The sequence below is a fragment of the Alligator sinensis genome, unplaced genomic scaffold (genome assembly GCF_000455745.1).
Source record: "Alligator sinensis unplaced genomic scaffold, ASM45574v1 scaffold743_1, whole genome shotgun sequence".
Taxonomy (NCBI): Eukaryota; Metazoa; Chordata; order Crocodylia; family Alligatoridae; genus Alligator; species Alligator sinensis.
The window spans coordinates 872,083-883,586 of NW_005842512.1; the positions used below are offsets into that span (position 1 = coordinate 872,083).

The 11,504-nt window shown below is 39.5% G+C and overlaps 1 protein-coding gene across 1 annotated transcript in view; it reads right to left on the bottom strand.

Moving 5' to 3' along the window:
* Positions 1 to 274: 274 nt before the first annotated feature.
* MYLIP (myosin regulatory light chain interacting protein) overlaps positions 275 to 11,504 on the bottom strand; it is an 18,341-nt gene continuing 7,111 nt past the window's right edge. The window contains exons 3-7 of the mRNA XM_025213232.1: positions 7,560 to 7,745; positions 5,758 to 5,955; positions 5,214 to 5,378; positions 2,455 to 2,875; positions 275 to 1,723 (exon numbers count right to left, since the gene is read on the bottom strand). Of these exons, the coding sequence (XP_025069017.1) occupies positions 1,634 to 1,723; positions 2,455 to 2,875; positions 5,214 to 5,378; positions 5,758 to 5,955; positions 7,560 to 7,745 (1,060 nt within the window). The 3' untranslated portion in view covers positions 275 to 1,633. The remainder of the gene's footprint in view (positions 1,724 to 2,454; positions 2,876 to 5,213; positions 5,379 to 5,757; positions 5,956 to 7,559; positions 7,746 to 11,504) is intronic.

Sequence of the window (11,504 nt, forward strand, 5' to 3'; positions counted from 1 at the left end):
CTAGAAAAAGGATAGCTATATCACATGTTACCTCCTCCATAGTTGGCTCTAGGATAGGGAGGATATTTTAGATATCTTGATTACCTGCCCATATTGATCTGAGTAATAGTTACAGATGCTCAATACTGTTATGGATGAGGCCCCAAAATATATAGATTTAGTAAAAATGGACAATATACTTAACAGCAGATACAAAGAGTTATGACTAGGTACGGTATTTCTGAGAATGAAGCTAATAAGTAGACTACTCTCATCAATGCCGTAAAAAAGACAGTTGGTTTTAAAGTCCTTTATTAACCTGAATACAAAAAGACAGAAGTTGTCTATGATATAGGACAGAGTTCTTGCTTCAATGTGGAAACAAAATTTCCTTACAAAGTGAAAAAATAAATACCCTCTTGGAGTAAGGTTTATATGCTAATATGTGTCATAAAAAAGTAGAGTTTTAATATTTTGACAAAATGTCTGTGCAAAGAAACAAATGCATACACACATTACTGCTACATTAAGGCAATATGAAAAGTATACTCAGAAAAATCTCAGTAAAGTGACAGTGTAGTTTTCTAGCTTTGATTCAGCTAGTATTGCACCCAAATATGGTTCTCTAGTTTCCTCTAAATCTCAGAGAATATACTAGTAGACCATAGTCCAAAATGCCCAAGTGGGAGTGGAGAACAACAATGGGTTTTTTAGCATGAAAGACAACCAAGCCAATCAAGAGTTAACTCAGGAAAGCACTTAAAGATTATACACAGCTTATTTTGGAAAATGGTATGCGTTTCGATAGTTTTAGTAAAATCAGCCAACAACAGCTAAGACTGATTTACAGTTTGTGGCAAACTGGAAGCATCTTTTTGGTAGGATAAGAATAACATCCCAAGCGGAAATAGTTTTGTTCCCGTTTGATATGTATGTAGAGTCCCAGAACAGTTCCTTAATGGGGCAACCTTTGCTCATGAAGATTTTTCATACTAACCCTCAATACCCAGAAGTTAAGATCTATTGCAAAACTTCCAAAATCATACCATCAAGATTTGGATTAAATCTATTTAGTGCTGACTAAACTGCTGATTTAAATGCACCTCCCTGTTAAAAGCCTTGCAATCCTAAATTTAAAAACATTAATTTTAAACTCCCCCACCCCCAACTTTAGAACAATGTGCTAAAAGCAGAAACTATGAACCATAGTAAAATTGTTGCAGCTTCGTAAAAACTAGTTTTGCTACTAAAAATAAATGGATTGATCACACTAAAGGAAGAAAATATAAACAAAATTATAAAAGTGTAAAATTACATACTGAATTGCCCCTGCTGGGAATATCTATATGCTTACACCACATTTCTACAGGGTTATCTAGCTTATAGCTATAATACCATGTTGCAAACTCATGCATCAAAAGGTACTTTTGCCTCCTTTTAATGTGACACGAATTTGTTTAGAATTCTATTTTCACAAGGCATCCCAAAGGTCTTCTTGGGCATGCTGAAAAAAGAATATTGATGACTAGGGTTGTAGAACTTTTGCTTCTGATTGCAGACTGGTGCTGGAGTGATTGCCTTATTCACAATCAATGGTAGTTCAGACTAGTGCAGTTTGTAAGAGTACATGATGGTTCAAAAGCACACACGGAGATCATATCACTGTCAGATTGAGAAGACTGGTGTGGGTTGGCAAGTACACATGCTGGACATGCTCTACTCGAGACCTACAGACTGGACATGACTGGGGAGAAGAAAAACAAAAGCATTAGGAATTACCTTCTTCTCAATGCAAGACTTTTTATGAGCACAAAAAACTACCTTAGGAGAACTATGGGAGAAAATTCACACTATATAATTGACATACAGAATTCTGATGTTTGTGCATTACATAAAATATGACACACACACAATTTTCTTGCATACAAAACCACAGAATAACATGCCACCTTGTTTTTGAAAGGCAGAGTGAATTAAGAGGGAACTTTGTAGTTAGTAACAGCAGCCAGGGAGCTCATTGTTCTGCTCCCTGTGGACCGCTGCAGATTTTGCTTTGTTTCACCTAAAGCAGTAAAAACAACTGTTACCACATTTCTCACATAAAATACCCTCCCATTTCCAGAAAATGCCTTTTTTGGGGGGGAAAGTGCAAGTTGCATGCATGAAAATGGTGTGGTGTTACATACTCATAGCACTGACAATGTATCCCAAAAAGTTTATGCAGCTCATCCTTAGCTCTTCTGTAAATTCATTAAGCTTAAGCAGAAGTAAAAGTCTAACCTGGTTAGCCCCTCTAAAATATTCTTGTTAACCAAAGCTATATAAATGGAACTAAACAAACATGGTCTAGGAAAATAAATTTGTTCCTAAGGGATTTTTACAGAACATACTGGTCCTGATGTGTTAAACAAGTATTAAAAAATGAAGAGTAAAATAAAATTCTCATTGCACTTCAGTGACCTTTCAATCAATTACCTGCAACTGGGTAGCACAGGCTTTGCAGCATACTGTGTGGCCACAGGGACAAAAGGTTGAATTTATTTCTTCTTCACAACACACCATACATAAAAGAGACTCCTTCAGCTTCCGCAACTTTTCTTGAAGAGCCTTGGTTTGCTGGCAGCTAAGACCCTCGCAACTGTCACAGTTCATACTACTTTCTGAAGACTTAAGAGGAGAACTTGGTGGAGTCTGATCACTTCTTGAAACAAGATCCACAATACCAGCATTATAAAGAGCCCTTCTTGCATGATCGTAAACCTCTTTGGATGTTCGTTTAATGTCAAAGACATATTTTTTACCAAGGTTAATGTTTTCATTCAGGAACAAGGATGCTAGGTGGCCCTTTAGATCTCGACTGTACTGCATCATGACAGCACTTGTAACTGTGTCACATCTACAAGAAAATAAATCCATGAGATACATGCCAACTCAGTTAATACTGAAAACTCCTTCCCCGCCCTATTTGTTCCAAACACTCAAGCAGCAGTACCACTACCAACAAGATCAGAAAGCTTCATGGCATACATAGGTTCTATAGGCGCACCTACACATTCTTTAAATCACATTAGCCTATTTTAATGCACATGAAAGAGTCACAAAAATCATGCTCTTTAGCTAATGTGCACTAAAATAAGCTAATGTGACTTTTTCTAGTACCTCACAATGGAGGCACTAAATTTAGTGTGCATTACCTAAAGTGCATTAATGAATGTGTAGACGTGCCCTATAATTCCATATGATGGTTCTATTTCCAAAAATGTTTTAAAGAACTGGAAGACTGATGTTACATTACACTTTCAGTACTATAAAGCGTTTACATTTCTTGCACTGTATGGCATCTAGCAAAATGGGCCCTACAAGAGGCACTACAATAATATAAGAGAAATGGCTAACAAAGGCTATAACCCAGCTTCATGGCACTTTTGTCTAGAATGTGGTAACTCTTGCGAGTTGACTGTATGCACATTTCAGGAAATTCTCCAAGCATTGGTAAACAATCTTGTTGATTCTGATGAATGTCAGAAATGGAAACAGAAAAGTGGGCACAGTTGTCTGATAGCAGCCATTAACACCTTCCATAGAAGCATGTACCCCATCTCACTTATATTGGTCTTTACAGCATGCTGGTATACAGGGTAAATCTATATGGTGAAAAAGCAGCGCTGTGCTAAGACAACCATGCTAGCCCCTGAACTGAAAGTACCAATCAGCTGAGCTAGATTGCCAGAAAGTAGCACCAACCTAATGCAGCTATATACTGCTTTCACTCTGGGAGCTAGTGTAGTACATCTCAGCATGGTATCATCTTTGCATTGTATAGACAGACATATCTTGAATGACTTGAGCTATATCTACATCAGGAACACTTTATCAATATACTTGTATTATACACCAGCAGAATGCATTCAATATGGATACACAGCATACACCAGAAAATCTGATGTTTCTAATATTGTTTACTCCATCAATCCCAAACAAAACAGTACTAGTGAAAGTACAGTATTGCCAGTACACAGGTGGCTTGGCTGACATAGCTATGTTGATCAGTTTTCAACTTCACAGCTAACCAGCTGAAATACATAGCACACAGACAGCCAGAAAGACAGTAATGGTGGGGAAAAGGGAGACATAAAAACTACTTTTGGGATGGGGAAAAAATACAGGAGTGAGGCGTGGGAAACAGAATATGGCCCAGCACGTAGTAGAAGATTTCAAAAAAATCCTAGGCCTGAGGAAGGAAAGAGGAAGTTTCAGGGAGCACCTACAAGGGAAGACGTAATACAAGGGACATATGGGAAACTGAAGAATGCAAGGAGCACTTGGTGTACATAATAAAGTAATTATTTCCACAAAGTATGCAATGCCTTACAAACAACTGTATTTGATTTAGAGCCAGATTTAGTTTTCGTCTGAAGTGCCATTGTGGTGTAATAGATTCATAGATTGTAGAGTCGGAAGGGCCACAATGGATCATCATGTCTGACCCCCTGCCCCTAGCAGGAAAGAGGACCAAGGTCAGATGACCCCAGCCAGGTGACTGTCTAGCCTCCTCTTGAAGACCTCCAAGCTAGGTGATAGCACCACCTCTCTTGGAAGCCCATTCCAGATCCTGGCCACCCTTACTGTAAAAAATTTCTTCCTAATATCTAACCTAAATCCACTCTCAACTAGTTTACACCCGTTATTCCTAGTCACTCCCTGGGGCACCCTAGTAAACAGCGCTTCCCCTATTCCCCGTTGACCTCCCCTAATAAATTTATAGGCAGCCACAAGATTTCCCCTTAGCCATCTCTTGTGAAGGCTGAAGAGATTCAGCTCTCTCAACCTCCCCCCACAGGGGCTATCACGAAGGCCACTAATCATGCGAGTGGGCCCTCCTCTGGACCCTCTACAAATTCTCCGAGTCCCTCTTGAAGTGTGACACCCAAATAATGGGGGAAAAACTCTCTCACTTTCATATCTTGTATTCTCACCCTACAAAACCTCATAGCAGCAAGATCTATTCATGAGCTTACTAGAACATCTGAACTTCTTTCATATCACCTGTGCCATTTCTGGTGCAACATATGCAAGAAACAGCTACATAAATATGATGAAATTCCAAACTGAATTTCTAAAATCATAACCTAGTGTGACAAAGTGTTGGCTGTTTATAATCTGGTGTTAGCCTTAATGCCTCGACTCAAATGATGAAAATGGAGGAAGGACAATTAACTTTTAACAATACAAACCTGTAAAATGCATGAGTCTCTGTAATTGCTCTGTAGAGTCCACTTGCTGCTCTGGTGCTGACCATCTTAAATAAGAGAACTACACTATTACCAGACTCCTTTGTGACGGTCAGATACACATTCTTCCCAGACTGAGTTGCCATTTGAACAACAGGATAAGCAATCCTAAAAGTAAATATAAAAGAGTAGGTGGGGGGGGTTATTCTGCCTCTAACAATTAAGCCACTTTTGACAGCCTCTCAAGCATTCTATTAGCAATGATATGACCATATCTGAAAATAAAACAACATCTCTGATTTTGGTTGGCAAGTACAATATATTAACTTTTAAATGGTATCCTAATGATACGATTGGTACCACAATGATTTACCAGGCAGCAGTGTCCTGACTGGCCATTAGAAATGAATAAATCCCCATTCCCTGAGTTCCAACAGTTTCTTTAAAGACCCAAGCCAGAATATAGTTTTAATTACTTCTACAGAACCATAAAGCATACATTGTGTCTTAGAACAGCTGAAATGCCAGGTTTTTGCCACTGACATACCTGTTAATGGGGCTGAAATCATCTTTACAGATGGAAATGCCTTCAGGACCAACACCAATAAGAAGTTTCTGCCCTTCACTGTCTCTCACCGAGTGCCACTCTACTCCATAGTTCTCCTGAGCTGACACAATTTGAAGAATCTGGTACTCAGCTGATGCCCGACTCAAACCTTCTAGTTCCTTGTGCTTTGCAGTAATGCTATAGATGAAAGAGAAGGGAGAGTGAGTACAGGTGAACTAATCTGGCATACATATGTACTATCTGCAGTAATAGGTTATAAAATTTTAAGTGATGTGGTTAGATGAGTTACTTCCAAGTTCGTTTAGTTGCAGCTGAGTAAACATTTCCAATTATAGAAATATAAAGAATAAAAGAACTAAAATATTTAACCATTTCAAGGACTTGTGTTTTGTATGCGCTTTGTTAACGGCTATAGAGAAAAGGCTCTACTTGATCCGAGCCCAGTAATTCCATTTGCATACGCTAAGGCTTTCAGATAGTAAAGTTCTCAGCAGTTAAGTATAAATATAAACATTGGATTTATGACAATGCCTGCTATCTAATATATCATTATAACCTGCCTGCTATCTAATAACTCCAGGTAATCTTTCTGCATTTTACCAGCTACATTTCATCACTGGTCAACATTCCCCCCTTTTCCCCCACCACCTGCCTCCTCCCAGCGCTGCCAGAGCCCACTCTGAGTCCACCCCCAGCAAGAAAAGCCATGCACAGTGCCAGCTCTGGCTCCATCGTGCAGCTGCAGCCTGCCCCACGTCAGGCAGATCTGGGGACACACCTCCCCACCCTCCTGGGGTGCAAGCAGTGGCAGAAGCTGCCCCCACCCCACAAGCCACGCCTGTGCCCTGCCCTCTCTCCATCCTGGCTGGGCAGTGCCTGCCCCTGCCCCCTCCCCCACCACAGGGGCATTAATCTGCCCCCCCACACCCCTTCCTTCCCCCCCTTCCCTTCCAATTTTCCAGCTGGAAGCAGTTCTCCACACTGCTGGCTTTGCTTCATGCTGTGCTGCAGCTGCACACAGCACAGGCATTTATTGGCCAAATTATCAGCCCTATAGGGCCAGTATCTGATATAGACAATTTTCTTCATATCGGTACCAATCTGATATCAGACTGATGTATCGGGCACCTCTACTGCCAGGTATTTCTGTTTTCACAGACCTGCATTTTGCATATTTGCTTAAGCTGAGAGAACACAAACACCAGCAGACTCTTTCTATGCCTGAAGAAGGGCGTGTGAACCCAAAAACTTGTAAAAATAATCTGTCCAACTGTTTAGTTTGTCTAATAAAAGATATTACATTTACCCAAAAAAGCTTGTCTTGCAGTAAAATATGGTGTTGAGATTTTCTCCTTGACATTCAGGGTCGAGCCATACAAAGTGTTTGAGGTGTTAATTCTCTTTGTATAGCTGTCACAAAGCAATAATTTTCACTCTCCTCTTTAAACACTGTGCTTCATTGTTGAATTTAGCATGATAATTTAGTTGCGCTATGATCAAACCTTTACTTTTAATTAAGGACCAAACAGTTACTTCAGTTTCCAAACAAGAAGACTGCTCACCTATAGATTATAACAGAAATATCAGACAGATCAGACTGCTTCAATTAAAAGCATTGTTACATTTTGATTTCCTTTCAAAGGCTGGATGAATTTAACACTAGCTTTGATTTACCTCCCCCCCCACACCCGACTTTAATACTAGTTATATACTTTACTTAATGCAGTCAAAGATTTATATTTTATGAACACCAATTTCAGCAGTTAGCAAGCCCTTTTTACCTCTCTAAGGTGGCAGTGGTGAGCTCCTTCGCACATAACTCTTCATAGCTGTACTTGGCTGTGTTCTGGTTGTAATCTCCAAACCTCACCTGAGCCAACAATGCACTAAGTTCAATTGCATGCTCTGAAGAACATTGCAGATTACCAGCCAAAAGATCCTCCTTTATATGCAAGAAAAACATATGCCTGCAAGAGAACGAGTTAGGTTTTAATAGGTGAAGAGTATGGTAAATTTGACAATCAAGAGAAACTCTGGGCTAAAACAAAAGCTGTTTTGTAATTCTTATTAGCTTTAGAGCACCAAGGATTCTACAGATACAAAGAAGGTGCAAAATATTACATTTTAAAGGCCAGAACTAAAGAAGTTTCTCCAACAGCTTCATTTTAATATTGTGCTGCCCCATAATTACCAAAAATGTTTGAAGATCTTGACACCATTTACATTTTTAATGAAAAGTCTTAGATATTGAGTTCATCAAGTGAGAACTGAAGGAAATTAAACTAGCAAGATACTTTAGTACTGAATATAAATACTTATGTAGTTACCTTGATAGTGTAATTTTCAAAATACAGCTGCAGAATCCTTCAGTCTGCAATGTTTTATCATAAATAAAGAGAATCTAGCAAAAAATTGACTGCACATAATTCTATGAAGTAATATATGAGAAGTCTGTGTTCTTCAGTGCAAATTGCTCTTCTGTAGTACTCCTAGTTAAGGATAGTAAACGATTTTATCCAATTGGACAGCATCCAGTGGCAAACTTGTAAAAGTAATACAGGGTTTTTGTGAATGGAAAACAGTGCAAATATTTTGTTTACAGTTTAGCGTGTTTGACTGGTCACTTCTTGCAAATCCAGGATTAACCTTTGGCCTTTGTGTTCAAGAGTCATGTTTGCCAAATAGCCAAAATATTCCTAAAGCTATTTTCTTTCAGGAGTTTTTAAATGAAATAATCACTTATTAAACTGTTATGTTTGAGGTGTCAAGGCAGACAAACACTCAACCTTAATATTGAGATTTATGCTACTGTACACATGATCTCTAAGAATCTGAAAGAATATATTTTGGAACACTAATAAACTTTGACATGAGCATGGAAAGCATCTTGCTAAGCAATGCTCGACTATGTTCACCACCTGCATTACTTCAGTCATTTACTCACTACAGTTTTAACATTAGGGATGATGGGTCAAGATCAGTGTTGGGTATTCAGTAAAATATTTATCAACTGGTAGTACAGATGAACATTTTCATATATACTGCAATTAAAGTGAAAAAAAATCACCTAGTGAATCAAATATTGAAGACTAAAATAAAAGAGAGAGCTACTCAGGACGTAAGTGGCAGTATTAATCCAGAGCTGCTGCTCTCTCGCCCTGCTGCCTCCTGCTCCAATGAGGGAAGAGCAAGGATGCCAGGGACTTCACTGCTTACATATTACATTATTTTTTTAATATATAAAAGCTAACAAAAATAACACTTTATGAAACAACTCCTATGCATCCTAAGAAAGGAAAGGTTAGTTTGTTTCTGCTTTGAAGTTCACCTCTAAGCAAAACCAAACGTGAAAAAAGTTGCAAGACTAGTAAAAATGAGGGTAAGATCTAGTGGTCTAACAGGCCATTTCATAAATTGATTCACTGAAAAAAAATAAAGATAGTGGCAGCAGTGGGCACATTCCTTCTTCCAGAAATTGCTGCCACCCATGGGGTGGGAGTGGAGTGGAAGTGGGAAGAAGGCAAGAACAAGCACTGGAATGAGGGAACTGCCCCCAGCCAAGCCTGGTACCCCGTGCAGATACAGTGTAGAAGCAGCAGGTCTGAAGCTTTCCCCAATGGTGGCCTTACGGCTGTTGGAGCCATGGGCAAGAGAGTCATGTGGGGCCCCTTAGAGGCTTAATTTTGACGACCTATAAGCAAGTCGGACATTTTCGATTTCAATTTCACTTTTCCCTATCCATGAAACTGCAATGAAAGTATCTTAATACAATATGGATAATACACATATTCACTGTAATTCATTTTTATTTGTACAAAGTGTAGGACCCCAGCTGACTGCCAGGTTTGCCCTCCCCTAACACCACTACTGCTCTCCCCATCCCCAGATCAGTTGAGGAGAGGAACTCCCCAGGCAGTTCCCCCACTTCATACATCTGGTTTCCCTGGGGTCCACTGCCAGCTCAGGGGCTCCAGCCACACCTTGCCCCCTATCTTTTCCATGGTCTGAGGGTTGGTGTACTCCATTTCTCTTTAGGCAAACTTAGCTCTAACCATGACTCAAACGGGTTATTTATGGAGTTTTCTGGGAGAGAAGCAGCCTAGACATGCCCTGCCTGGAGCCATAGTTTCCTATGACTGTGCACGCTGTGCCCCCCTCCTTCTTTCACTCCCATTCAGCATATGCCAAATCCCAGAAATGAGGCAGAGTAAGTACCTCACAGCAGCCCTGAGCACATTTCAAGAAGCACACCAAGACAGCCTGAGGGGCAACAGGGTACCGGCTGAGCCTTGCTCTAAACTGGATACACAATTCCTTATTTTGGGGCTTTACTGCACACTGTGGACCAGACATGGAGTAGCAACAGTAATCTCCAGCATGGCATAGCAGCTGGCAAGACTACACAAACTTACAGTTTATTATGAAGCTCATCAGCTACCAAGAAGTATTTGTGCAAGTTATACAAGCCACTTCAGAGTTTTAAGCACAAAGCTTTCATATAAGCATCTTGGCTGGCCAGTAAACAGAAGCCAAATTCTATAATCATGAATTCCCTGAATAGAAAGATGGGAATTTATTTATTAGATGTATATACTTCCCCCACCCAAAATCAGATGGAATTCCAAGGTAAAAAGTGTAATTCTTCAAATCATGACATTCACTGCCAGGACATTTTGTCCAATGAAGCAAAGACAGAGCACATTTTAAAACAATGAATTCAAAGCCAAGATACAAAAAATGAAGCAGCAGAAAGAGGGACATTCTTGTAATTGTTCACTAATTCAAAAACCTAAATCTCTATAAGCTGATTTCAACTGGGTGTTTTGAAACAACTCTGTTCCATTTCTGGTAAACTGCTTCAGTTTGACTCACATGAAAAGTGAATTTGGTTGCTAGTTTCACAGCTACAGCCTGTTCCATCATTTCTGTTACAAATGGGATCTGCTGAGAAAAATATGGTATTACTCTATCCTTGCTTGAATCATCTTAAATTAGCACTGTTTATACAGCCAAAACAAACTGGAAGCAGCACACTTATTTCAATATCGCACTGCATCTAAGCTAGCGAGCTTCAATAAGCTGTATTACAGCTGCACTGCTTCTGGTTGATAACTAGCATACTGTTTTACCAAGGCAATGGCCTGATCTGTATGGAGCGTTAGGAGTGTTGAGATCCCATGAGATTTTCATGTCAGCTGTACTATACCTGAAGGCCAAGTACTTTGAATTCACCTAAGATTAACAACCGTCTACTGACAGTAGATTCTTATTCTCTCATCACCCTGCCCTGTCATGTCATTAGTTACAATTCCAAGGAATTAAGCAACATAAATGGCTTTGGACAATGTAGCTCATAATCAGACTTTTTGTTTTTGAAAATGGTCTCTCATATGCAAGTTATCATCATAATCAGTGGCACAAGCCTAGCTGTTGCATTCACTGCCTTTCCTGTGGCTACCTGAGTGACAGCTGCTCCTAACCGAGAAGACACTTTCTGATAGTCCCAGTGCAATTTAGATAGGATGCAAACTATTAAATAAACCTTAGTAACACTGCAAGAGGGCTAAAAACTACCAACTACAGAAAACTTGGCTGTACACATGCTACATTTTAACTTCTAGAACTCTTTTTTCAAGGAAAAAATCATTATGGTACATAGAAGTTCAATCCAAATTCTGACCTCCTCCTACATCCATAAGGCACTTTTTATTCTAGTAAGGGAAAGA